The sequence below is a fragment of the Somniosus microcephalus genome, chromosome 5 (genome assembly GCF_052327205.1).
Source record: "Somniosus microcephalus isolate GS21.2 chromosome 5, FLI_Smic_1.0, whole genome shotgun sequence".
Classification (NCBI taxonomy): Eukaryota; Metazoa; Chordata; class Chondrichthyes; order Squaliformes; family Somniosidae; genus Somniosus; species Somniosus microcephalus.
The window spans coordinates 100894422-100922044 of NC_140991.1; the positions used below are offsets into that span (position 1 = coordinate 100894422).

The 27623-nt window shown below is 45.5% G+C and overlaps 2 protein-coding genes across 7 annotated transcripts in view; one reads left to right on the forward strand and one right to left on the reverse strand.

Annotated features, from left to right (window-relative positions):
• Window positions 1-27623, forward strand: part of LOC147117234 (uncharacterized protein C2orf66-like) — a 115639-nt gene that overhangs the window by 42793 nt on the left and 45223 nt on the right. For 2 of the 5 annotated variants that reach the window (XR_015078400.1, XR_015078399.1), the window contains exons 1-2: window positions 15205-15295; window positions 26322-26443. The exons of 1 other annotated variant lie outside the window; for it this stretch is intronic. Coding sequence is in view for 2 of the 4 variants with exons in the window: in XM_085988043.1 (XP_085844169.1) it covers window positions 15267-15295 (29 nt within the window). In the remaining 2 variants the exon portion in view is untranslated. Of the gene's footprint in view, window positions 1-15204; window positions 15296-26321; window positions 26444-27623 lie in introns of those variants that run through there. 2 more of the 5 variants (XM_085988043.1, XM_085988044.1) reach the window with 2 other exon arrangements.
• Window positions 253-27623, reverse strand: LOC147117236 (biotinidase-like). Of its 2 annotated transcripts, none has more exons than XM_085988040.1 (4): window positions 27337-27623; window positions 7555-7704; window positions 3232-5698; window positions 253-918 (listed from the first exon to the last, which is right to left on the reverse strand). In XM_085988040.1, exons 1-3 carry the CDS (start codon window positions 27448-27450, stop codon window positions 4562-4564), a joined length of 1401 nt encoding a protein of 466 aa, XP_085844166.1. In that variant the 5' UTR covers window positions 27451-27623; the 3' UTR covers window positions 253-918; window positions 3232-4561. The 2 variants fall into 2 exon arrangements, with proteins under 2 accessions (XP_085844166.1, XP_085844165.1); XM_085988039.1 differs by lacking the exon at window positions 27337-27623 and adding an exon at window positions 15029-15241.

The following is a 27623-nucleotide window of genomic DNA, read 5'->3' on the forward strand; positions in this document are numbered from 1 at the left end:
TCCTTGTAATCTTGCTCTGAAATGAAACAACGTCGGAGCTTTGGTAGTTTGTTTTCACCCTTTGCCTATTTGTCTCCGCGAGTTGTGTTGGGATCAGTTGTAATAATTAAAAAGAGGAGATATTTGTTAGGTGGATATAGATATTTATTTTGACGATAATTTTTAATTACATTTTTATTATGAAAATAATTGGTGTATATTTCAAGCTGCTGCATATCCTCTGATGTGCCTCAATGAATCCGAGACTCGACATTAACGGAGCAAAGCAAGGCTTTTATTAACTAAGAAAGTAATACACAGTGGAGAAGTGTCTCCCATCCAAAGATCTGCTGCACTGTCTGTGAAACAGTGCAGCCTGCTTAAGTAGTGGCCAGGTATGGGCGGAGCCCTACACACAATACAGTACCGGAGGGGAAATGAAACTGAAACTAAACTAAACACAGAGAATACAGTGCCTGATGAACGGCATATTTCATCACATTCACCCCTTCTATAGATTTAGTCTGTTCGGGGGTTTGATAGTCCTCTTTGACCGACGTGGTGCCGCGGGTGTCGGCTGGGTGTCCCCGGTGGCCTCCTGGGTCTCTGCCGGGGGCGCCGCCAGGGTTGTTGAAGTGGTAGTTGGTGGGGGCACCGTTGGTCAATGTTCTTCCGGGGGTGATGAAAGAGTAGTGGGTGGGTAAGAGTTGCTGTGATCACTGTTGCTGTTGTTGTCGTGGTTGTTGTCGTTACCGGCTGGGGCGACGTCTTTTATGGACACGGTGTCCTCCCTTCCGTCGGCGTGCCGGACATACGCGTATTGGGGGTTGGCGTGGAGTAGGTGCACTGACTCCACGAGAGGGTCTGTCTTGTGGCCCCTCACATGCCTTCGTACAAATACCGGACCTGGAGTGGAGAGCCATGACGGCATGGATACGCCTGAGGTGGATTTCCGGGGAAAGACAAACATTCGTTCATGAGGCGTGGCATTAGTGGCAGTACACAATAGCGACCGTATCGAATGGAGCACATCTGGGAGGACTTCCTGCCAGCGGGAGATAGGGAGGCCCTTGGTCCTTAGAGCTAGAGTGACTGCTTTCCATACTGTCCCGTTCTCTCGCTCCACCTGGCCGTTACCCTGGGGGTTGTAGCTGGTGGTACGGCTCGTGGCGATCCCCCTGGACAGCATGTACTGGCGTAGCTCTTCACTCATGAAGGACGCCCCCCTATCCGTGTGGATGTAGCTTGGCATACCGAACAGGCAGAACAGGCTGTTGAGGCATTTAATGACCGTGGCGCTGGTCATGTCTGGGCAGGGGAAGGCGAATGGGAAACGGGAGTATTCGTCCACAATGTTCAGGAAGTAAACATTGCGGTCGACTGACGGGAGGGGGCCCTTGAAATCTAAGCTGAGCCGCTCAAAGGGCCGTGTAGCTTTGATTAAGTGGGCTCTATCTAGGCGGTAGAACCGAGGCTTGCACTCAGCGCAAGTGCGGCAGTTCCTGGTCAGAGACCGAACTTCCTCAATCGAGTAGGGTAAGTTGCGAGACTTTATGAAGTGGAACAGCTGCGTGACCCCCTGGGTGGCAGAGGTCATTGTGGAGGGTCTGTAGCCGATCCCCAGTGGCGCTGGCACACATCCCTCGTGAGAGGGCGTCGGGGGATTCGTTAAGGGCCCCTGGCCGGTAAATGATGTCATACTCGAAGGTGGAGAGCTCGATCCGCCACCTGAGAATCTTATCATTTTTAATCTTCCCCTTCTGTTTATTATTAAACATAAACGCTACCGACCGCTGGTCGGTAAGTAGGGTGAAGCGTTTGCCGGCTAGGTAGTGGCGCCAGTGGCGCACTGCCTCCACGATGGCTTGGGCCTCCTTTTCCACGGAGGAGTGTCTGATCTCGGGCCCTTGGAGGGTCCTCGAGAAGAAAGCTACAGGCCGCCCCGCCTGGTTGAGGGTGACCGCCAAGGCGAAGTCAGACGCATCACTTTCCACTTGAAATGGAGTGTTCTCGTCCACTGCCTGTAGCGTGGCCCGCTCAATATCCTGCTTAATGCTTTTGAAGGCGGCGTGGGCCTCAGCAGAGAGCGGAAAAGAGGATGCTTTCAAGAGGGGGCGGGCTTTGTCGGAGTAGTTGGGGACCCATTGGGCATAATAAGAAAATAACCCCAGGCACCTTTTCAGGGCTTTGCGAGTGTTGGGCAGGGGCAGCTCCCGTAGGGGGCGCAATCGGTTGGGGTCTGGTCCGATTTCCCCATTCTCCACCACGCTGCCTAGTATGCAGAGGCGCGTGGTGTTGAAAACGCACTTGTCCTCGTTGTAAGTGAGGTTGAGTTTTTGTGCGGTTTTCAGGAACCTCTCGAGGTTCGAGTCATGATCCTGCTGGTTGAGACCGCAGATGGTGACGTTGTCGAGGTAGGGGAAGGTTGCCTGCAAGTGGTGGTCATCGACCATGCAGTCCATCTCCCTCTGGAAGACCGAGACCCCATTCGTCACCCCAAAGGGGACTCTGAGGAATTGGTAGAGGCGTCCGTTCGCCTCGAAGGCGGTGTACGGGCGGTCCTCTGGTCTGATAGGGAGCTGGTGGTACGCTGACTTGAGGTCGATGGTGGAGAACACCCGGTATTGGGCGATTTGGTTCACCATCTCGGATATGCGGGGTAGCGGGTAGGCGTCTAGCTGGGTGTATAGATTAACCGTCTGGCTATAATCTATCACCATCCGCTTCTTCTCGCTACCCCTCACCACCACCACTTGGGCGCGCCGCGGGCTGTTGCTGCGTTCGATAATGCGCTCCTTCAGGAGCCTGTCTACCTCGGTCGCGATAAACCGCCTGTCCTCCCAGCTGTACCTCCTGCTTTTGGTCGCTATTGGCCGGCAGTTGGGAGTAAGGTTCACGAATAGCGAAGGCGGCTTTACCTTCAGGGTAGCCAGACCGCACACTGAGGGGCGGCTGGGACACACCGTAATTGAGCGTGATGCTTTGGTGGTGGCACTGGAAATCCAGGCCCAAGATCACGCTCGCACATAGATTCTTCATGATTAACAATTTAAAATTATCGTATATAGTTCCGTTAACGGACAATTGTACCACGCAGTAACCCATAACGGTCGATGTCTGGGTTTTATCAGCCATAGAGATGGTGCCCCGAGCAGGGACCACCGTTAGAGAGAGTTGTTGTGCTAGTTCAGGGTGGATAAAACTCTCCGTGCTTCCACTGTCAATTAAACATTTAACCCCGCACCCATTTACCTCGATGTCCACCATTGATTTGGATAGCGGGTGCGGTCTGGTCTGGTCCACTGTGACCGATGCCACTGTAGGGCCCCAATCAAGACAAGATGGCGTCCACGCTGTCTGCTCACAAGATGGCGGACCCCACGAGGTCAGGCAAGATGGCGTCCAAGATGGCCGCTCCCACGGCGCACACGCGGCGGTGGCGGGTTTTCCAGCAGGGTTCCCTCTGCACACCTTCCCAAAGTGCCCCTTCTTACCGCACTTAAAGCAGGTGGTGCCTTTCGCCGGGCACAGGTTTCTGGTGTGCTTCGGCTGCCCGCAGAAGTAGCAGTTGGGGCCCCGACGCGTCGCGGCTGTCGTAGGGCTTCTGGGGGGAGAGCGGGGCCCCGACGGTGTCGGGCTGCCAGGCAGGGAAGATGCCTTCCAAGATGGCGGCACCCTTGGTGCACATGTGGCGGCGTGGGCGGTGCGGGCTGAAGAGTAGGCGTCCGAGTTTCTCTGGGCCACATCGAGGGATCGCGCTGTGTCCACAGCCTGTTTCAGGTCCAATCCCGTTTTTTCCAGTAGTCTCTGCCGGATGTAAGTGGAGCTGAGGCCTGTGATAAAGGCATCACGAACAAGCTCGTCAGTGTACACTGCGGCTTTTACATCTTGGCACTTGCAGTCTTTGCCAAGCGTTTTCAGGGTGACTAGGAACTCATCCAGCGATTCCCCAGGTCGCTGTGCACGAGTAGCGAGCAGATGCCTAGCGTACACCTCATTCGTAGGCTGCTGGTAATGCGCCTTTAGGATGTCGCAGGCGGCCGGGTACATGTCGGCGTCTTGGATGAGGGGGTAAACTCGGTGGCTTACCCAATTCCGCAGGATTCCGAGTTTCATACTTTCGGCGTCCGTAGCGCCTGTGACGCCTACGGAATTGTCCAGGAAGAATTCCATACACTTAAACCAGTGTCCGAAGCGTGCCGATGCGTCCGAAGCATGCTGGTCCAAATCCAAACGTTCGGGTTTCAAGAGTTGATCCATTGCGTTGAAAATTTAGTTAATAAAATTGATGTGCCTCAATGAATCCGAGACTCGACGTTAACGGAGCAAAGCAAGGCTTTTATTAACTAAGAAAGTAATACACAGTGGAGAAGTGTCTCCCATCCAAAGATCTGCTGCACTGTCTGTGAGACAGTGCAGCCTGCTTAAGTAGTGGCCAGGTATGGGTGGAGCCCTACACACAATACAGTACCGGAGGGGAAATGAAACTGAAACTAAACTAAACACAGAGAATACAGTGCCTGAGAACACAGAGAATACAGTGCCTGATGAACGGCATGTTTCATCACATCCCCCCTCCCCTTTAATCTTTTTCATACCATCTCCCATAGAGTGCTGCAGTCACAAGTCCTGCTGACATCCTCTTCTTAGTCATGTAATAATTATCGTCATCCCAGCCTCTGGTATCTGCATGAAAAAGTTCCATCTCAGTAGCTAGGATTTCTGGATAAATATGGTGCGTGCTAAAATTCCCCCACAACGTAAAGTCTATGATGTCAGAGGCAGTTGTAACGCTTTGTCCACAGGTGTCATAGCTAGAGCCTGCACACTTCACCAAGGCACATACTTGCAGGTAGTAGGTGCCATCTACTGTGTGAAGCCCATCAAAGGCTCCTAAAGCATAGAGATTACTGGTTGTGTAGCCACGATCGTAAGCTATATGACAACACAGGGTGTTGGAACAGACGTGGAGGTTACCTTCCAAGCCTGTCACAGAAATAAAAGTATAATTATCAAACATCATCACAGCATGGAAAATACTACCAGGACCATCCATGTGGGACACTGTTGAACTTATCATTGGGCCATTGTTCCTCTTAAGAAATGATGATGTCATCTGAGACTTTGACAGTTCCAGGCTGTGGACTTTGCTGGGTGTATTTATAGGAACTTTGGCCACAAGAAGTTTTCCTTTGCTGCTCTCCATGTTGTAGTAATAGAGGGAATCTGAAGGCATGTAGATGCCACTTCCTGTCATATTGTATTTAGGATGATGCTGATTGGCTGCAAGAAGATTGATACTGAATGCAGTTGCAAATGCTTGATGAAACTCTATTGCAGACAAGAGTGGGAGCAGGTTCATCCAGGCTGTGGGAAATATAATTTGTTTCACACCATAGTTCTCAATCAAGCTTACTGCTGGCTCATAGAACAATATATCAAAGCAGGTAAAGATGCCAAATCTTCCAGCAAAAGATGTATTAAAGATGACGTGCTGCACAACTTTAGGTGTATCAAAAGCAACTTCAAAGAAAAGGTTCTGTTTCTGGTATTTAGCTATTAGAACACCATCAGCATCAAAAACCACATTTGTATTAAACTGATATCTTCCATCTGATGGACATCCACGATCACTATGCTCACAGGTCTGTCTTTCCCCCACGTTTGCTATCAAGTACATATTGCTGTTATTTGCCATACAGCTCAGTTGATGAAGGACCTACAATAAAACAGATATGAAAATGTTACCAAATTTTGTGATGAATGTACATCTTATTTCAACAGAGGATTAAAGAACAAGGAACCATGGTATGCCCTTCTCTGCAAAAATCTCATCCCTCACTAATGTGTGTTTGAAGCAGTGGTTTACTTAACAGTGAAGTTCTCATAGTGTTGCAATCTGACTCTATTTCCGAAACAGTGCATTGTACAAGTGCAGACAGAATCCACAGACAGAATTCTGCTGCACAACTTCAAAATCATAAAATCAGCATTATACAAATAGTAATGGCAAAAGAATTTTAATGTGGCTAAATGTAAGATAATGCACAGTGGGAAACAAAAGGGCAAGTGGACACTACTGACGCTGGCATCTAGTGGGGAGCCATGCTTGCAGGGTACATGGCTTGGAGAATTGGAACTATCATGTCGCAGCACTATTTCCTAACTGCTCTTCCAGCAAGTCCATCACCTTGCTGGGAGCAGAGAATCACCCCTATAGCTAATCCCACTGATTTATCATTTTCAAGGAAAAATGGATAGATACATGGAGTGAAATTCCCCAAAATCCTTGTAAAATCCCAGAAGATCCTGTAATCACATGCAATAAAAACAGAGTATGATTTATTCATGTTCCATAAATCAATAGCCCTAATTAGAAATACAGATTGTGGAATGCAAGCCTTAAAATATAGGAAAAATCCAAGAATCCTATTAAATGAAGCAGAATTTGATTTCTTCAGTCACCATAAAACAGTGGCCTTTTATATAGTGTGTGGCTTTAGGCATCAAAAACATTTCAAAATAGATTGGGAGGGTTCAAGGAGGTATGACGAGATTTCTGCCAGGACTCAGAGCTGAAAGTGACAGATAACATAGATGTAAATCTGCTGTCTAACCTGGAGTGTGAGCAAAGAATGAATACAGGCATTAAATGAACAAATCTCAAATGAGTGTTTAGATTAGAAGAACATTTCCCCACAAATAATGGAAATGAGAACCAGACTCCCTGAAAAACCAAGTTAATGTATCATGTATCTCCTTCATTTCCCACATTATAACAGTGACCACACTTCAAAAAGTACTTCATTGGCTGCAGAGCGCTTTGAGATGTCCGGTGGTCATGAAAGGCACTCTACAAATGTAAGTTTCAAAAAAGAGCTAGGCAAGTACTTGTTTAGGAGGGGTTTAAAAGTCAAAAACTTGAGCAATATTGATAAAAAAGAAAAACTACAAATGTTGGAAATTTAAAATAAAAACAAATTGTGGGAAATGCACAACAGGTTAGTCAACATCTGAAAGAGAGAAGGTTAACTTTTTGGAAGTTGACCCTTCATTAGTTTGGCTGAATGCCCTTTCTTCTGTCAGTGTCCCGAACGTTATTCTACTAATAATGAAATATATGGGGTATTTTTACAAACCCACGCTCAGTGAGAAGCATCACCTGCTGTGAGCGCATATTGGGATTTCCTGCCACGGATTTCTGTCCATTAAAAAGAATGGATGGAAAATAGTGTATGGTGCACAAACTAATTCCCAATATAAAGTCCCGGCGGGCAAGCCCCAATGCGAGGAGCGTAATTTTGCAAGCCCATCCCATCAAACTCAAAACCATTTTTAAAATCCAAATATGAATAGATTCTACACAAACACAGTTCTATATGGAATGTGCTGTAAAATTTGGAGAAATTTACAGTGAAACCAATGCAATGTTACAATCAGTAAACGTCCACTTTATGCAATGTATTCTGGGTAAGTTGACTAAATGCTTACAATTAAGAGTTGCAAAAGAGATACAAGATTTATTAGGAAGTAACAAGATACTTTAATTAAGTGCAAACTTTGTACAGCCCCTACCTCTGTATTATTAAATGCCATTGGATCCAGACAGGGATTCCATTTAATAATAGTAGGATCTGGGATAGGCTCCAAATATGAAAGAATAGAATCTCTGCTGAACTGAAAGCCATACAGACCATACTCTGGAAATACAATTATCTCAGCTCCCTGTAGTATGGGTGAAAAAGAACAATTTGATGCATTAGCATGATCACAATTATAATCAAAGTCCTAAAATATAAATTCTACAACCGTAGCGACCGGTTTGTCAGAACAGTGCTAATGCAGCACTTATTGGCAGGATAGTGCTAATGCTATACTGCATTAGCAAGGCCAATGCCAAGCTACCAACTATTAATAATAATAATAAAATAATCAACTTTATTGTCATTGTTAGTGCACAAGTGCAGTACAACGAAATGTAAGCTTGCGGCTCCCGAGAGTGTACATTTTGATTAAGACATTTAACATACATTTGGCTTGTAACATAAACATAAACATAATAAAGTGCATTGACAGATGTGCAGGCTTTAGAGTTTATTAGCAGAGTTCAGTAGGATGACAGCCCTGGGAAAGAAGCTGTTCCTAAATCTGGTCGTGCGGGTGCGAATGCATCTGTAGCGTCTCCCAGATGGCAGGGGGGCGAACAGACTGTGGCTGGGGTGGGTAGGGTCTTTGATGATGGTCAGTGACCTCCGTAGACAGCGTTTCTGGTAGATGTTCTCAATGGTCGGTAGCCGGGTGCCGGTAATGCATTGGGCAGTTTTGACTACCCACTGCAGGGCTTTCAGGTCATAGGAGGTACAGCTGCTATACCACACTGTGATACAGTTCGTCAGGATGCTCTCTATTGTGCAGCGGTAAAAGTTAGAGAGGATCCGGGGTGACAGGTTGCATCCCTTCAGCCTCCTTAGGAAATATAGGCGCTGCTGGGCCTTCACCAAAGAGGAGGTATTGAGGGACCAGGAGCACTGGAACTGTGACATGCTAAGTTACATGTCAATATGAGGCAGCTAAAAGGCCATGCATGTAGCTAAGGATGGGAGCCAAATCAAATTTAAACTGAAAATGCGTCATTTGCCATGTGGATTGGCCTGGTCCTTAACAAAAAGGGGCAAATCATTCTTCTGCCCATGTAGGCCTTTATTGTGGATGTTAGCATTAATTTCCTCTCTCCTCTGACTAAGAAGGTCATAGGTTCAAGACCAACTCCAGAGATTTGAGCACATAAGGACTGGAGTATGCAAAAGGACGAGGGAAAATCAAATGTGAAAATATTCAGCTGGAGGAGTGCTAATTCCAGTGAGTTGAAAAGGGATCTGGCCCAGGTGAATTGAATCAAAGATTGGTAGGTAAAACAGGAAATGAGCAATGGGAGGCCTACAAACAGGAGATAGTTCAGGTACAGACTAGACGCATTGCCACAAGGGGGAAAGGAATGGCATCCAAAGCTAGAACTCCCTGGATGACTAAAAAGATAGAGATTAAAATGAAACTGAAAAAGGAGGCTTATGATAAATATCGGGTTCATAATTCAATAGAGAGCCAAGCTGAATACAAAAAATATGGGGGAGACGGTAAAAGGAAATAAGAGGGAAAAGAGAGTGTATGAGAAAAGATTTGCAGGTAACATAAAAGGAAATCCAAAAGTCTTTTATAAATATATAAATAGTAAAATGGTTGTCAAAGGAAGGGTGGGCCAATTAGAGGCTAAAAAGGTCTTCTGGTGGAGGCTGAGAGCATAGCTGAGGTATTAAATGAATACTTTGCATCAGTCTTCACTAAAGAAGAGGATGCTGCCAATGTCACAGTAAAGGAGGATGTAGTAGAGAAATTGGATAGGATAAAAATAAGTTAAAGAGGTGGTACTTGAAAGGTTGGCAGCGCTCAGGTTAGAAAAGTCACCTGGTCCAGATGGATTGAATCCTTGGCTGCTGAGGGAAGTAAGGGTGTAAATTGCAGAGGCAATGGCCACAATCTTCCAATCCTCCTTAGATATGGGAGAGGTGCCAGAGGACTGGAGGGTTTCAAATGTTACACCTGTGTTCAAAAAAGGGGAGAGGGATCAACCCAGCAACTACAGGCCAGTCAGTTTAACATCAGTGGTGGGGAAACTTTTAGAGATAATAATCCAGGGCAAAACTAATTGGCACTTGGAAAAATATGGGTTAATAAATGAAAGCCAGCACAGATTTATTAAAGACACATCGGGCCAGAAATTCCAGGCCAGAAGCGTGAGTGCGGTCGGCTTACTCACGCTTCTGGCCGTTGGAAATGCCGGCGTTCAGCATGAACAGCGCATGCGGGGAACGCCGGCATTTCCAGACCTCGAGCGCGTGCGACTGCACAGGCAGCGCTTGCGCAGTGAACTTCGTGGATTTCATTCATGAAATCCGTGAGGTTAAGTCCTTAGAAGTTACACTGAAAAAAAGCAAGTGTAAAGTGGTTCATTGGCTGCGGAGGAAGATATATTTTATCGTGGAGCTTTTGAAATGCAATATTTTTGTTTGGGAAAGGGAGGGAAGTTATTTTAAGAAATTTTAAGTAAGTTTTAAAGTTAAAATTTTTTTTTTTTTTTTTTTAAAAAGGGTTTTCAGAACGGTAGGTAGAAGGAGCAATTGTGGCTGTGTGAATGGAATGTGAGAATGAGTTATGTATGTATGTCCACATATATTCCTTTACGTATATGTATGTATGTTTTATATTCCTTTACTATGAATGTATGTTTTTAATTATGATTTTCCAATAAGTTACTTTCTCTGAAAGTCATAATTAAATAATACATTCATACACATAAGTAAAGGAATATATACATAACACGCAAAGGAATATATACAGACATACATACTTTCAGAAGCTCCACGATAAGAAATATCTTCCTCCGCAGCCTCTGTAGCAACTGTACCCATGCTTTTTTCATGTGTAAATTGTAATGACTGGACCTCACTGAAAGCATTAATGAAAGCGGCGAATTATACTGCGCACGCGCTGCCTGTGCAGTCGCACGCGTTCTGCCTCTGAACCCCTTCGTTCAGAGGACAGGAAATGCCGGTTTTCCCCACATGCACTGTGCATGCTGAAAACCGGCATTTCATCCGGCCAGATGCGTAAGTACCCCGACCGTACTAGCGCATTTGGAAGGGAATTATTGGGCCAACATTTTACATGTCAATAAAATAAAAAATTTAACACTTGCACGACTTGCCCCCTCGCATCTGCGACTGAGGGTCCAAGGAGGTGCATTGCGCAAGGGGTCATCATCGCACGTATCCTCACACTGTTCCCTTTGGGGAACTGTATGAAGTGGTGGAAGGATTTATGGCCGTGATTAACGCTCATTCCGTGACCGTAACCATCTTTGAACCAGCCATTAGGGTGGTTAGTCCTATGGCGGGAGGGTTTTACGGGCTCCCACAACCCATCTGAGGGGGGGGGGCCACCAACACCCACGGACGCAAGTATCCCGCTGGATGTCCACCCAGAATTTAAAGTTGGAGCTCCGACTCCACTTGCCGGGACTGTCTGGAGTGGGGTTCAAAACCCTACTCCTTCTGGCCCAGCGGCGGGGATGCTTACTGCTACGCAAAAGGCCCACTCCGCACAAAAGGTGACACCCATACGTTTCCTGCGCCTTTTCCCTCCCCGTGACTGGAGCCCTATGCTGCCATTTCACGTAGCTAATCGGATTGGGCGTTTGTCATAGCGGTAGGATGCCCGCCGCTGGGCCAGATCAGGGTAGGGTTTCGAACCCCGCTCCAGACAGTCCCGGCAAGTGGAGTCGGAGCTCCGGCTCTAAATTCTGGGTTGACATCCAGTGGGATATTTGCGTCCGTGGGTGTGGGTGGCCCCCCCTCCTTGTATAGCTTGTGGGAGCCCGTAAAACCCTCCCGCCATAGGACTAACCGCCCTAATGGCTGGTTCAAAGATGGTTACGGTCACGGAATGAGCGTTAATCACGGCCATAAATCCTTCCACCACTTCATACAGTTCCCCAAAGGGAACAGTGTGAAGACACGTATGACGACGACATTGCTAAATAAATAAATGGAATTAAAAAAATTCTTTTAGGGCTTTTAAAAGTCTTTAAATTGCTTTAATTCTCTTTAAAACTACTTCAGATTACTCAAAATAATGTAAACATTTAAAAAAGTTTATAAAAGTTACCAAAATCTTCAAAAAACTTCCAAAAACCTATTTAAACTGCTGCTTTGCATGTAAAAAAGCAAAGCAGCTTGACAGAAACATTGGGGGCGTGTCCAGTGAAACTGAGACCTCAAGGGGCGTGTCTCACTTACACTGCACGCTCCTGGGTCCGCGCTGGCTGCACTCCTGGGCGGCGTGACGTCATACGCTGCCCGGGAATGTGCTTTCAATTTCTCCAAGTTCAGGCGTCCCAGAAGCTGATCGGCAGGAGCGCGGGGTAAGTGCAAATACGGGGCTTGCACGCGCTGCAAGCCCCGTTCTGGAATTTCTGGCCCATCATGTTTTGACTAACTTGATTGAGTTCTTTGATGAAGTAATGGAGAGGTTTGACGAGGGTACTGCAGTTGATGTTGTGTATATGGACTTTCAAAAGGTGTTTGATAAAGTACCACATAATAGACTTGTTAGCAAAATTGAAGCCCATGGGATTAAAGGGGCAGTGGTTGCATGGTTATGAAATTGGCTAAGGGACAAGAAGCAGAGAATAGTGGAGAACAGTTTTTTTTAGACTGGAGGAAAGTGTGCAGTGGTGTTCCCCAGGAGTAGGCATTGGGACCACTGCTCTTTTTGATATATATTAATCACTTGGACTTGGGTATACAGGGCATAATTTCAAAGTCTGTAGATTACACAAATCTCGGAAATGTAGATTACACAAATCTCGGAAATGTAGTAAACAGTGAGGAGGAGAGTATGGGCAGAGACATGGCAGATTAAATTTATTGCAGAGAAGTGCAAAGCGATTAATTTTGGTAGGAAGAACGAGGATAGGCAATATAAACTAAATGGTACAATTTTAAAGGGGGTGCAGGAACAGGGAGACCTGGGGGTGTACGTACACAAGTCTTTGAAGGTGGCAGGACAGGTTGAGAAGGCTGTTAAAAAAGTATATGGGATCCTTGGCTTTAGAAATAGAGGCATAGAGTACAAAAACAAGGAAGTTATACTAAACATCTATAAAACACTGGCTAGATACCAGCTGGAGTATTGTGACCAATTTTTGACACCACGCTTTAGGAAGGATGACAAGTCCTTCGAGAGGGTACGGGGAGATTTACTAGAATGCTACTAGGAATGCGAGACTTCAGTTTAAGGGGAGATTTGATAAAGGTGTTTAAAATCATTAAGGGTTTTGATAGAGTAAACAAGGAGAAACCAGCTGACACAGGTTTAAGGTAATTGGCAAAAGAGCCAGAGGCGACACGAGGGGAAAAAAAATTACGCAGCGAGTTATGATGATCTGGAATGTGCTGCGTGAAAGGGTGGTGGAAACAGATTCAATAATAACTTTCAAAAGGCAATTAGATAAATAATTGAAGGAAAAATGTTCAGAACTATGGGGAAAGAACAAGGTATTGGGACTATCTCATTCAAAGAACTGGCACAGGCATGATGGACCGAATGGCCTCCTTCTGTGCTGTATCATTCTATGATAATCAAGGTAGTAACCAGTGCAGTACTGAAGAAGGGTTGTAGTGTTAGAGTGAGATACTAACCCGAGCCCCATTTGCTCTCTCAGGTGCATGTAAAAGATCCCATGTCGCTATTCAAAGAAGATTAGGGGAGATCTCCTGGTGTCCTGATCAATATATCCCTCAACCAACAAGAGGTTCATAAGCCACAATATTGCATTTAGCAGCAGACTTAAGTTTCACGGGAGCTTTCTCACTTGTAATGCAGAACAGATACATGTTCACTTTGGCTCTATTGGGATTTCCACTGTCCCAATATGCAGTAAAATGAAAGTTTGTGGCCCGGATTTTGCAGTCAGCGACAAAGGGACGGTGCTCGCTGCTGACCCCGAAAAAAGCTACCCACAAAGGTTTAGCAGGCTCTATGACATCGATTTCCCCTATTACTATGCCAATTTAATTCTGGCACCATTTATAGGGGATCTCTGGCATCTGGGAACAGTGAAGTCATCAAGCCCGCTGAGCAGCCAATCAGATTGAAGAATTATCACAGACAGCAAATCAGGAAGCAAAAAGCACGGATTATCATTTACTTTTTAATTATTTTACAGAGAACGAAATAAAGATTGGGACATACACATGGAATTAAGGTAGAAGCTGAAATATCATAAACAAACTTTAAAAAAATAAAAGAAAAATTAAGTTTTGTAATTTTAAAAATCTAATGGCCCAGAAATTCGGGTCGGGGGCTTCCCGCGGGTGCAATACTCCATTAATAAGTCTGACAGGAAGTGCTGTCAAGACTTATAAATACTATGGCCCCAAAATAGCACTAAATCTTCAAATAATTTTGTTTTTTAAAATCACATTTTTAAAATAAATATAAATTACATGAAATAACTATTTTAAACAATAATTTAAATTTTTGAAAAAAATAACTTTATTTTCTAACGGGGCTAAAAATAAACTTACCTTGCTTTAAAGTATTAAAAAATAATAAACCTGTGGAAAAATTGTTTTAATTTAAATTAATTCACCACTTACCTTGTAAAAATATTTCTAACTTCCTCGCGGGAAAACCTGTAAAAAAAAACTAAGTTCGATGCGCTCACGCAGCCTCTCCCGCGCATGCGTTCGACCTCTGAACCTCTTCGTTCAGAGGAACAGGAGTGCCGGTTTCCCGTGCATGCGCAGTGCATGCAGGAAACCGGCACTTCCATTGGGCCTACGGGTGAGTACCCCGTGCGTACTCACCCGTGGAGACCCGAATTTCTGGGCCATTCATTGTCATGGAATGGATGAAATGACACTCCACACTTATAAAATTCATTTTTGAGAGTCAGAGAGATTTTTCAGCAGTAGTTATGACTTAGTACGTCATTAAAAACTCAGTTGCACCTTATTCAGCAAGGCTTAACTTTTACAATGGTTTTTATGCCGCGAATAGTGTGTAAGCAGTTGAAGTTCACGTCAATTCATTGATTCTGTGTTGATTGCATCTGCGAAGACTGCAACAGCGCACCCTGTGGAGGAGCAGGGTTTCACTGACAGCAACCTCCAGATTTCCGCGTTTAACTGCGCATGTGCGGACGCTAGAAGTTGCAGTCAGTTTTACACAGTAATGACGGCAAACGCTAACAGTTTTGTCATTACAACTGCAAATTCCGGGCCGATATGAAATACTTTACAAACAAGACATCTCCCCCTAAAATAAATGCTTATTATTCCTTTGTGAACATTTTGCTACAAACTGAGTTTATATTCCTAGCCCCTGAAGTTATAAGGTTCTAATTCAGCCGCACTTTACCCCAAAGGGTAAATAAATGCGTGTGCTGAACAGGCAGATAAAGTTTCAGGAAGCACTGAAGTTGCTTTACCAGCTCACGCGCTGCAAGGACTTGCTCTCGGTAGATGTCCAGGTTTTCCCCCATGTGCCTCAGTGCCGCCTGACGTGTGGAAGGGATCATTATCATTGGATTCTCCACCGCGTTGTGTTCATAGACCGCCGCAGTGTAAACATCCAGCCCGCACACCGGGATTACAGAGCATTGCCACATCAACAACAGCCACTTCAAGCAAAATGTCTCCATAACTGAAGCTAGATGTTTTGGTGCAATGGTAGATGCCAACACTGGACTCCTGAGGTTAGTACAGCTACTTGTACTTGAAATGTTGATCAACAGTTAACATCAAATGCTTATGGTGCAGGAGGGGTGGGGCTGGAAGTGTTCTGCCTGCCCCCACATCATCCCCCTTATGAACTGTGTAGCATTGGATTCTGGTCTTGTCAACAGTATATCACCTGGACTATCTGGACACCATGTGAATCGATTGTTGACCTTGACTTGTACACTAACGTTCGATGGACTTTACTGCACCATTTTAATAGCTTGCTTATTCTTGCCTCTGCAGCGTATCAAGTCACTGTGAAGTTCTAAGTGTGCAAGCCTCACTCTAATGAAAATAGTTGTATCTATTTTCACTAGTTGCAATAAGGTATTTTCATTCTGTTTATCAGCCAAATGAATAAAACAGTTAGAAAAAGTCTCTGGAGTGGGACTTGAACCTACAACCTTCTAATACCAGAGGCGAGTGTGCTACCCACTGAGCCACAGCAATAATATGTATATATAATGGCCCAGAAATTCAGGTCGGGGGCTTCCCGCGGGTGCAAGCCCCCGACCTGCACTTACCTTGCATGCCGGCAGTTGAGCTGTAGGGCCCCATGGAATTCTGCTCCGGGGCCTGGCCCAGCTGCCGGCGCGCTGTGCTTGCGTGTCCCAGGGGCGTAGTTAGTGCGATGCGTCCCCTGGGATCACGTGAGCCATGGGCAGCCAATCGGAGGAGGGAAAAGCCCATTCATAAGATTGACAGGAAGACCTGTCAAAACTTATGAATACTACGGCCCCAAAATAGCAGTAAACCTTCAAATAATTGTTTTTTAAAAATCACACTTTTTAAATAAACTATAAATTACATTAAATAACTATTTTAAACAAAAAAAAATAATTTTATTTTCTAATGGGGCTAAAAATAAACTTACCTTGCTTTAAAGTATTTAAAAAATAATAAACCTGTGGAAAAAATGTTTTAATTTTAATTAATTGACCACTTACCTTGTAAAAAGCAGGCCTTACGCTTGCTTTTTACATTTCTAAATACTGCAGGCTTACGATCCCGGGAAAACCTGCAAAAAAAAACGAAGTTCAAAGCGCGCGCGCATTCGACCTCTGAACCCCTTCGTTCAGAGGATCGGAAGTGCCGGTTTCCCGCGCATGCGCAGTGCATGCAGAAACCCGGCACTTCCATCAGGCCTACGGGTGTGTACCCCGTGCGTACTCACACGTGGAGACCCGAATTTCTGGGCCATTATAACCAAGAGGTTTAACTGCAAATCATGGAACAATAACAGCTAATCAATTTTAGAAAAAACAGGATTACAATATCATCAGGTACAATCTTTTTAAATTGAGAAACTGAGCTCAAGGTTCACGGCCAGTTGTGCAAGACAGCACTAAAGTTGGAGAGTAAAAGGGGAGGAAGCGAAGCTTGAGTTTTAATAGGCTGTCAAATATAGGATGAAACATGCATGCCAGCCAACAAAACTTAGAAAAGCTGACTGAACAGTTTCAAAACAGCTGGCAAAGCCCCCAAAAAGCTGCCAACTCAAAAACCAATATATATATAACAGAAAATAGTCCTGAATAAAGGCATGTGACCAAAGCCCTTCCTCAGTGTGACTGAATAAGTCAAATTCCTTTTTATTCCATTCAATTTCAGGATTTTTAGAATTGTTTTGAGATTACATTCCACAATTTGTTTTATTTTCCATTGGAAACTGAAACCCAATGGCCTCAAAAATGACATGAAAATAAATAATTACAATGGGCATGAACTTGTTATAACTCAAGCTGAGCTATAACCATAGTTGCCAATCATCCAGTTTTTGTATAAACGTTAGCTTTTCCAGCCCCCATTCACACTATCAATACAAGGACTGGGAAAACAACTGTTCATGGGGCTCTTCACTTCCCTTCCTCGACATCTCTGTCTCAATTTCCGGTGATAGGCTATCGAACAATATCCAGTATAAACCCACTGACGCCCACAGCTACATAGATACATAGAGATAGGAACAGGAGTAGGCCATTCGGCCCTTCGAGCCTGCTCCGCCATTCAATGAGATCATGGCTGATCTTCGTCTGAGATCATAGCTGATCTTACCAGTTCAGTACCCCGTCCCCGCCTTTTCTCCGTAACCCTTAATCCCCTTAGCCTTCAGAAATATATCCAATTCTCTCTTGAAAATATTTATTGAATTAGCCTTCACAGCCCTCTGTGGCAGGGAATTCCACAGGCTCACCACTCTTTGAGTGAAGAAATTCTTCCTCATCTCTGTTTTAAATGATTTGCCCGCTATTTTTATACTGTGGCCCCTGGTTCTGTGCTCCCCGGCCATTGGAAACATTCTCTCTGAATTCAGCCTGTCCAGGCCTGCCATAATTTTATATGTTTCGATGAGATCCCCTCTCAATCTTCTAAACTCCAGTGAGTACAAGCCCAAACTATTTAATCTCTCTTCGTAGGTCATTCCCGCCATTCCAGGTATCAGCCTGGTGAATCGCCGTTGCACTCTTTCCATGGCAAGAACATCCTTCCGCAGATGGGGCGACCAAAACTGTACACAATACTCCAGATGCGGTCTCACCAGCACCTTGTACAGCTGTAGTAAGGTATCCCTATTCCTATACTCGAACCCCCTTGATATGAAGGCCAACATACCATTTGCCTTCTTAATCGCCTGTTGCACCTGCATGCTCTCCTTCAGTGACTGGTGCACAAGAACACCCAGGTCCCTCTGCACTTCCCCATCTCCCAATCTATTGCCATTTAGATAATAATCTACCCTCCTGTTTTTACCCCCAAAGTGGATAACCTCGCATTTATCCACATTATAGTGCATCTGCCACGTATCCGCCCATTCCCCCAACCTGTCCAAATCGCACTGTAGCCTCCTGACATCCTCATCAGAGCCCACCCCTCCTCCTAGTTTAGTGTCGTCAGCGAATTTGGAAATATTGCATCCAATTCCCTGATCCAGATCATTTATATATATTGTGAACAGCTGGGGTCCCAGGACAGATCCTTGCGGCACCCCGCTGGTCACTGCCTGCCACTCCGAAAACGAGCCGTTTATTCCAACTCTCTGTTTTCTATCCGCCAGCCAGTTCTCTATCCACGTTAATACTTTGCCCCCAATCCCATGAGCCTTAATTTTGCATGATAATCTTTTGTGTGGAACCTTATCGAAGGCTTTCTGAAAGTCAAGGTACACCACATCCACTGGCTCTCCCCCATCTATTTTACCAGTTACTTCCTCAAAAAATTCCAGCAGATTAGTCAAACACGATTTACCCTTTGTAAATCCATGTTGACTCTGTCCGATCCTTTCCCCATTTGTCAAGTGCTCCGCTATTTTATCCTTAATAATGGACTCTAGCATTTTGCCCACAACCGATGTAAGGCTTACTGGTCTATAATTCCCTGCTTTCTCTCTACCCCCCTTTTTAAATATTGGGGTAACATTAGCTACCCTCCAATCCACGGGTACTGTTCCCGAGTCAATGGAGTTCCGGAAGATGATCCTTAGAGCATCTGCTATCTCCAGGGCCACCTCCTTAAGTACCCTAGGATGTAGTTTATCAGGCCCCGGGGATTTGTCGGCCTTCAGTCCCCTCAACTTACCCAACACCATATCCCTAGAGATACTAATTTCTGTCAGCTCCTCCCTCTCATTAGTCCCTATGTTTGCCGATATTCCTGGGAGGTTATTTGTGTCCTCCTTTGTGAATACAGAACCAAAGTATGAGTTTAATTGGTCTGCCATTTCCTTATTCTCCATTATATATTCTCCCGAATCGGACTGCAAGGGACCGACTTGGGATTTTACCAGTCTTTTCCTCCTGATATACCGATAAAAGCTTTTGCAGTCTGTCTTTATGTTTGCTGCAAGTTTACTTTCGTATTCTATTTTCCCCTTCCTGATTAATCCCTTTGTCCTCTTTTGCTGTATCCTGTACTGCCCCCAATCTTCCGGTCTTGACTACACATCCTCTCACCTCGCCTCCTGTAAGGACTTTATTCCATTCTCACTACTCAGTGTTCTACCATTTAATGTGTATTCCCTTTCCTTCTTAGCCCTCCCCAAATGCATTACCTCACACTTCTCCGGATTGAATTCCATTTGCCACTGTTCTGCCCACCTGACCAATTTATTGATATCTTCCTGCAGTCTACAGCTTCCTTCTTCAGTATCAACCACACAGCCGATTTTAGTATCTGCCGCAAACTTTTTAATCATACCCCCTATATTCAAGTCAAGATCATTGATATATACCACAAAAAGCAAGGGACCTAGTACTGAGCCCTGCGGAACCCCATTGGAAACAGCCTTCCAGTCACAAAAACACCCATCAACCATTACCCTCTGCTTCCTGTCTCCGAGCCAGTTGTTGAATAGATGCCAGTGTTGTAGCTGTACTGGAACAGCTTGGCTAGAGGCATGGCTAGTTCTGGAGCACAAGTCTTCAGCACGATAGCCGGGATGTTTTCAGGGCCCATAGCCTTTGCTGTATCCTGTGCGCTCAGCTGTTTCTTGATATCATGTGGAGTGAATCGAATTGGCTGAAGACTGGCTTCTGTGATGGTGGGGACCTTAGGAGGACGCCGAAATGGATCATCCACTCTGCACTTTTGGCCGAAGATGGTTGCAAACGCTTCAGCCTTGTCTTTTGCACACACGTGCTTGGCTCCACCATCATTGAGGATGGGGATATTCATGGAGCCTCCTCCTCCTGTTAGTTGTTTAATGGTCCACCACCATTCATGACTGGATGTGGCAGGACTGCAGAGCTTTGACCTGATCCATTGATTGTGGGATCGCTTATCCCTGTCGCTTCCGCTTTTTAGCATGCATGTAGTCCTGTGTTGCAGCTTCCCCAGGTTGGCGCCTTATTTTTACTTACACCTGGTGCTGCTCCTGGCATGCTCTTCTACACTCCATATTGAACCTGGGTTGGTCCCCTGGCTTGATGGTAATTGTAGAGTGAGGGATATGCCGGGCCATGAGGTTACAGATTGTGGTGGAATACAATTCTGCTGCTGCTGATGGCCCACAGCACCTCATGGATGCCCAGTTTTGAGCTACTAGATCTGTTTTGAATCTATCCCATTTAGCGTGGTGGTAGTGTCACACAACACGATAGAGGGTGTCCTCAGTGTGAAGACGGGACTTCATCTCCACAAGGACTGTGTGGTGCTCACTGCTACCAATACTGTCATGGACAGATGCATCTGCGACAGGTAGATTGGTGAGGACGAGGTCAAGTAGGTTTTTCTCTCGTATTTACCAACAACTTGCATTTATATAGCACTTTTAACATAAAAAGATGCAATCAGATGATTCATAGAGATGTGATCAGTCAAAAATCTATGCCAAGCCAAAGCAGGATGTATTAGGAGGGGTGATCAAAAGTTTGGTCAAAGGGGTTGCTTTAAGGAGGACCTTAAAGGAAGAGAGGGAGATGGAGAGGTGGAGGAGTGTAGGGAAAGAAAGAAAGGAAGTAGGAAAGAAAGAAACTAGGAAAGAAAAAAAGTTAGAAGGAAAGACTTGCATTTATATGGCATCTTTCACAACCTCAGGACATCCTTTACTTCAGTAAATGAAGTACTTTTGAAGTGTAGTCACTGTTGTAATGTAGGAATTGCAGCAGCCAATTTGCACACAGCAAAGCCCCACAAACAGCAATGTGATAATTACAAGATAATCTGTTTTATTGATTTTTTTTTGTATTTGTTTATAGGATGTGGGCGTCACTGGCAAGGCCAGCATTTATTGCCCATCCCTAATTGCCCTTGAGAAGGTGGTGGTTTTTAAACCACTGCAGTCCGTGTGGTGAAGGTACTCCCACGGTGCTGTTAGGTAGGGACTTCCAGGATTTTGACCCAGCGATGATGAAGGAACAGCGATATACTTCTAAGTCAGGATGGTGTGTGACTTGGAGGGGAAGGTCTTCCCATGCGCCTGCTGTCCTTCTCCTTCTAGGTGGAAGAGGTCACAGGTTTGGGAGGTGCTGCCGAAGAAGCCTTGGTGAGTTGCTGCAAGTAGTCTGATGGAAAAACATTTGCTAGGATGCTGGGGATAACTTCGCTGCTCTTCTTCGAAATAGTGTCATATATAAGAACATAAGAACATAAGAAATAGGAGCAGGAATAAGCCACTGAGGGTAGACGGAGCCTCGGTTTAATGTTTTATCTGAAAGACAGCAGCTCGAATGGTGCTGCGCTCCCTTAGTATTGCCCAATCATCTTCAGCTGCTTCATCAATGACCTTCCGTCCAACATAAGGTCAGAAATGGGGCTGTTCTCTGATGACTGCACAGTGTTCAGCGCCATTCACAACTACTCAGATAATGAAGCAGTCCAAGCCCGCATGCAACAAGATCTGGACGACGTTCAGACTTGGGCTGATAAGTGGCAAGTAACATTCGCGCCACAGAGGTGCCAGGCAATGACTATCTCCAACAAGCGAGAGTCTAACCACCTCCCCTTGACATTCAATGGCATTACCATCGCCGAATCCCCCACTATCAACATCCTGGGGATCACCATTAACCAGAAACTTAACTGGACCAGCCACATAAATACTGTGGCAACAAGAGCAGGTCAGAGGCTGGGTATTCTGCGGCGAGTGTCTCACCTCATGACTCCCCAAAGCCTTTCCACCATCTACAAGGCACATGTAAGGAGTGTGATGGATTACTCTTCACTTGCCTGGATGAGTGCAGCTCCAACAACACTCAAGAAGCTCAACACCACGGGCAGCACGGTGGCATAGTGGTTAGCACTGTTGCCTCACAGCGCCAGGAACCTGGGTTCGAATCCGGCCTCGGGTGACTGTCTGTGTGGAGTTTGCATATTCTCCCCGTGTTTGCGTGGGTTTCCTCCGGGTGCTCCGGTTTCCTCCCACAGTCCAAAGATGTGCGGGTTAGGATAATTGGCTGTGATAAATTGACCATTAGTGTTAGGGGGATTAAATACGGGGATAGGGTGGGATATGTGTCGGTGCAGGCTCGATGGGCCGAAATGGCCTCTATCTGCACTGTGGGGTTTCTGTGTTCTGTGTGTTTACCATCCGGGACAAAGCAGCCCGCTTGATTGGCACCCCATCCACCACCTTAAACATTCACTCCCTCCACCACCGTCGTACCGTGGCTGCAGTGTATACCATCTACAAGATGCACTGAAGCAACTTGCCAAGGCTTCATCGGCAGCACCTCCCAAACCCGCGACCTCTTCCACCTAGAAGGGCAAGGGCAGCAGGCGCATGGGAACACCACCACCTCCAAATTCCCCTCCAAGTCACACATCATCCTGACTTAGAAATTTCATACAGACCCCAGCATCTGCAACATTTGACACCTTGTGACCCCACCTCATTGTTCTTTGATGTAATGTTTTCCTGACTGACCTGTTTGGACACCATTTACACCTTTGATTGCTGTGATTATCTCTCTGCCGAGGTGTGATAAATGGCAGTTAGAAAGATTACCTGTAAACATCTGACATTATTCTCTGACTATATAAGCTATGTTTTTATGCATCTCTCCACTTCACCTGACGAAGGAGCAGCGCTCCGAAAGCTTGTGATTTCAAATAAAGCTGTTGGACTATAACCTGGTATTGTGTGATTTCTTACATTTGTCCACCCCAGTCCAACACCGGCATCTCCACACCATAGAAATATATCGCTGATCCTTCATCCTCGCTGTCTCAAAATCCTGGAACTCCCTACCCAACAGCACTGTGGGAGTACCTTCACCACACGGACTGCAGCGGTTGAAGAAGGCGGCTCACCACCACCTTCTCAAGGGCAACTAGGGATGGGCAATTAATGCTGGCATTGCCAGCAACGCCCTGATCCCAGAAATGAATTTTAAAAAGTATCAGCTTAGATTCTTGTGCTAAGGAGTGGGACTTGAACCCACAACCTTCTGACTCAGAAGTGAGAGTGCTACCACTGAGTCTCAGCTGACACTTAGGAAGGGAATTCCAGCACGTGAGACCAAAATGGCTGAAGGCACAACCGCAAACAGTAGGGAGGAGGGAAGGGGATGCAGAAGATGCCAGAGTCAGAGGAATGGAAAGTTCAGGTGGAGGGGCAGTTGTAATGCTGGAGGAGAGACATCTCGAGAGACAGGGAGGGCTGAGGCCATAAAATAATTTAAATACGAGGAAATTTTTTTTTAAATTAGAGGCATTGGGGGACTGGGTGACAATGTAGGTCAGCAAGGAGTGATGGTTGAGCAAGACTGGCGCGGTATTGGATACGGACTTATGGATGAGCTGAACTTTATGGATAGTGGAGGATGGGAGGCCAGCTAAGATGGCACTTTAATAGTCGAGACTAGAGGCGACATAGGCATAGATGAAAGTTTCAGCAATAGTTTGGGCTGAGGAACGGGCAGAGGCAGGCGATGTTATGGAGATTGATGGAGAGGATATGGCATTAGAAGCTTAGTTCTGGGTCGAATAGGATGCCAAGTTTGCAAACATTCTGATTCAGCCTGAAACAATGGCTGGGGAGGGGGATTGAATTTGAGGAAAAGTTACTGAGTTTATGGTGGGAACTAAAGACAATGTTCAGCTGGAGGAAGTTGCAGCTCACCCAAGACTGGATATTGGACAAGCTGTCTGACAACACAGAGGCACTGGAGGGTTCAAGGACATAGTGGAGAAGTAGAGCTGGATGTCATTAGAATATATGTGGAAGCAGACCCATGTGTGAAGATGGTGTCGTTCAGGGGCATCATGTAGATGAGGAAGAATAAATCCTTGGAGACTCCAGAGGTAATGGTACGGGATAGGAAGAGAAGCCATTGCTGGACATGCTTTGGCTATGATTAGAGAGGCAAGAGTGGAACCAAATGAGGGCATTACCACTGAACTGGATAATGGAGTAGAGGCATTGGAGGAGGATGCTGTGATTGACCATGTCAAAGGCTGCGGAGAGGTCGAGGAGGATGAAGAGGGATAATGCACCATAGTCATAGAGGATTTCATCGTGACTTTGATTAGGGCCGTTTCATCCTCTGCCAGGGACAGAAACCTGATTGGAGAGATTCAAACCTGGAAAAGATGGCATGGATTTGGGATGGGGATGGATTTGGAATGGAGATAAAGCAGTAGTTTGCAAAAACAGATGGGTCGAAGCTGGGTTTTTTGAGTAGGGGATGATGACACCAGTTTTGAAAGGGAGGGGGACAGTATCCTAGGTGAGGAAACCATTTACAATGTCAACTAGCGTGGGGGCCAGGAAGGCAAGTTGGTGGTCTGCAGTTTAGTGGGAATGTGATCAAGGGGTCAGGAGGTGGGTTTCATTGATAAGATGAGCTGAGAGAGAACATGAAGGAGATAGGAGAGAAACTAGAGAAAGATGCAAGTTCAGGGCTATGGATCGAAGGAAGTTTAGTTTGGTAGTCAAGGGGAAGGAGGAGAAGCAGCAGAAACGGAAGAACGGATGGTCTCAATCATAGTGACAAAGAAGACCATGCGTTTCTCGCACTTATTGTTGGAGTGGGGGCAGAGGGTAGAGGATTTAAGGAGATGGTTGGTAGAAACCACGCCTCATAATTTAACCCTTTAAGCCTGCAGGAATTATTATCGACTTTCACACCTCCCACATGTTGAGTTTCTGTGTCTGTGCCAATTAATCCTTTCACACTTAAGTTCCGAAAGTTTCGACTTGACCCGTATTGGTGACAGTGATTATACTTTATCCAGTGTAAGCAAGACTTGATACATTACAGTATCTGAGCAGTAGTTAACAAGGCGGAATCAAGTGTTATATTACACATTATGCCCTGGGTAGAAAGGTTGCAATCTCCACGAGTCCACCCCTGTCGGCCCCTGGCCTCCTGGCTTGCTCATTTGCCCGGTGAGACAATGTGGTTCCTCCTCCAGCCCATCCCTCCTTGGCCCGTCTGTTGGATGGTCCCAAGCTTTCAGCCGAATACCTCTACAACCCTTGTGTCTAAGGGACCCCCTTCTTATACCTCTTCTTCACAGCAAAATCTATGGGGACCAGTTAACCCAATCATGGACTTACATCTGAATTTCGCTACCCAATTATAGGAAGGCCATGTACTCACTGTCAGGCCTTCACCCTTATGACCTCCATATTCTCCTGACACCATTTGTTTTTTATTCCTAAGCAGTGTCTAATTCAAATGAGACATGATGTCCTTGTCCTGGGAAGTGAACAGTTATGATTTTGTAATGGCTTCGCTATGACTTAGCCTTTATTCCTTATCAGGGTCTCTGGAATCATGCCAAGCCGGCCTTGTTGTTTTGCCGGCAGCTATTCTTTTATGAGAAAATGCTGAAATGGCTTTTTAAAATTTTGGTCAAGAAGGGCCCATGAGCCTTTAGTTTTCCTCCATCTTCGCTCCCAAACCAGGGCCACTCAGGGCATTTCACAAAAGGTTTACAAGTATAATTATAAGTGCAACAGTTACATAATGAAATCTTTAATCTACAACTAATAATAGTCTGAATTGATTATATTTCAGCTTAGTTAGTAAGTGAATGTGAAGTGGAGACTTTCCCAGTGTTCTCACACATGTTAGGGGGGGAAAAATTCAGTTGGTTAGCGCCTCCAGTTAGCGCCTGTTGGGGGCGCTAATGGGGCGCTGATGCAGTAGTGCCGGGGAAAATCCAGTGACGCACGCCAAATCCGGCCACCCCCTGCTACAAGTTACCGCCGGGGACCTCAGTGCCAGGCAGATCGTGATGTCAGTGAGCATTCTACACTCACTGGGCGCCCGATCTGCAAAATTCATTGCTGCCCCCGCCTGAGCGCCTCACCCCAACAGCGACAGGGAGAGGAGGTGTCAAGCAGGCAGATGCCAGCTTCAGGGGTGCTACTTAAAGGGATCATGAGTAATGAGTCGCAGCTGTCATGTTAGTGCTGTTACACTGCTTCCTTGTCAGTTTGACATTGTGCAACAGTTTAATTCAGTCATTCAAAGTTTGTTTAGTATCAGGAGAATTGTGGCTACTAACAATTATTTACATTTATTCTCACAACATTAATATGGGCTGCACTGGCAGTCGACTTCACCCTCCGGGATCTATAGTGGAGGGAGCGGAGGCAGTGAGAAAGATTGGAACATGTGGCCAGAGGCAGCAGAAGGGCCATGAGGGCTCTCAACAGGCGGCCTTACCCTCTGAAGGTATTCCGATGGACTTTACTGCACTATTTTAATAGATTGCTTATTCTTGCCTCTGCAGCATTACAAGTCACTGTGAAGTTCAAAGTGTGCAAGCCTCACTCTAATGAAAATAGTTGTATCTATTTTCACTAGTTGCAATAAGGTTTTTTCATTCTGTTTATCAGCCAAATGAATAAGACAGTTAGAAAAAATCTCTAGAGTGGGACTTGAACCCACAACCGTCTAATCCAGAGGCGAGTGTGCTACCCACTTTTTTAAAAATAAATATACTTTATTGAACATTAAGAACATTTACAACATCTTGATCATTTCACTGTAAGATACAAATCAATTCCGCCGCTCTGCACAGCCATTCCGCCACCACATTTTAACATCAAAACCTGAAGTTTAATTTGTCTCCTGTAACATATATTAATCGATTGTACTTTAAAAATTGGTTGTAAAATACTATCCTTAAATTCCTTTCTGAATGAAACATCCACAGAGCCTTATAATGATCTTTTAGCTTATATTTAAAATACTCTTTTAGATTGATTCTCCTCCCCTTAAAAAACAGAGCATTCCTTCTTTGCACAATCAAGAATCTAGCCAAACTGAACATTAAATTAATTGCCACTCCGCTAGACTCGGGCAGACTCTCCTGCAATCCCCATCTCAAAATTGAGTCTGTAGGAATTATTAACAGGGATGGGGTTATTGTCTCTGGCCAGTCAGAAGCCTCTGAGCTGCTCCAGAGCCCTGTGCGGTTTCGAAGCGCTCCCCTTTCCTGGTTCTGACCGCCGGACTTATTCAGTAGCGATGTAGACAGAAACGAGACTCGTGGTTGGGTGCAGAACAGACCAGTATTTATTGAAACAAAAAGAAAACAACTTAAAATAATGAATACAACACACCTCCATCTTAATCTGGATTTCCAAATAGCAGCTTAAATGTTGTGGGCATCTGCCTCCTGCAGACCCCTCCGGTCGTGGGCTAGGGGTGCTCCTTCCTTGAGCATCCAAAAACATGCTGGTCCTCTGTACCTCCCGGAACTCTGAAAAAACCTTTAAAAAGAAAACATCTAGCCAGGTCCCCTGGCTCGGGGGAGTGTGATCAGGTCCCGCGACCTTGACTCACATAGACACTCTGGGACGGTTCCATACTTAAAACTTATACACTAATAATTAATACTACTGAAAAG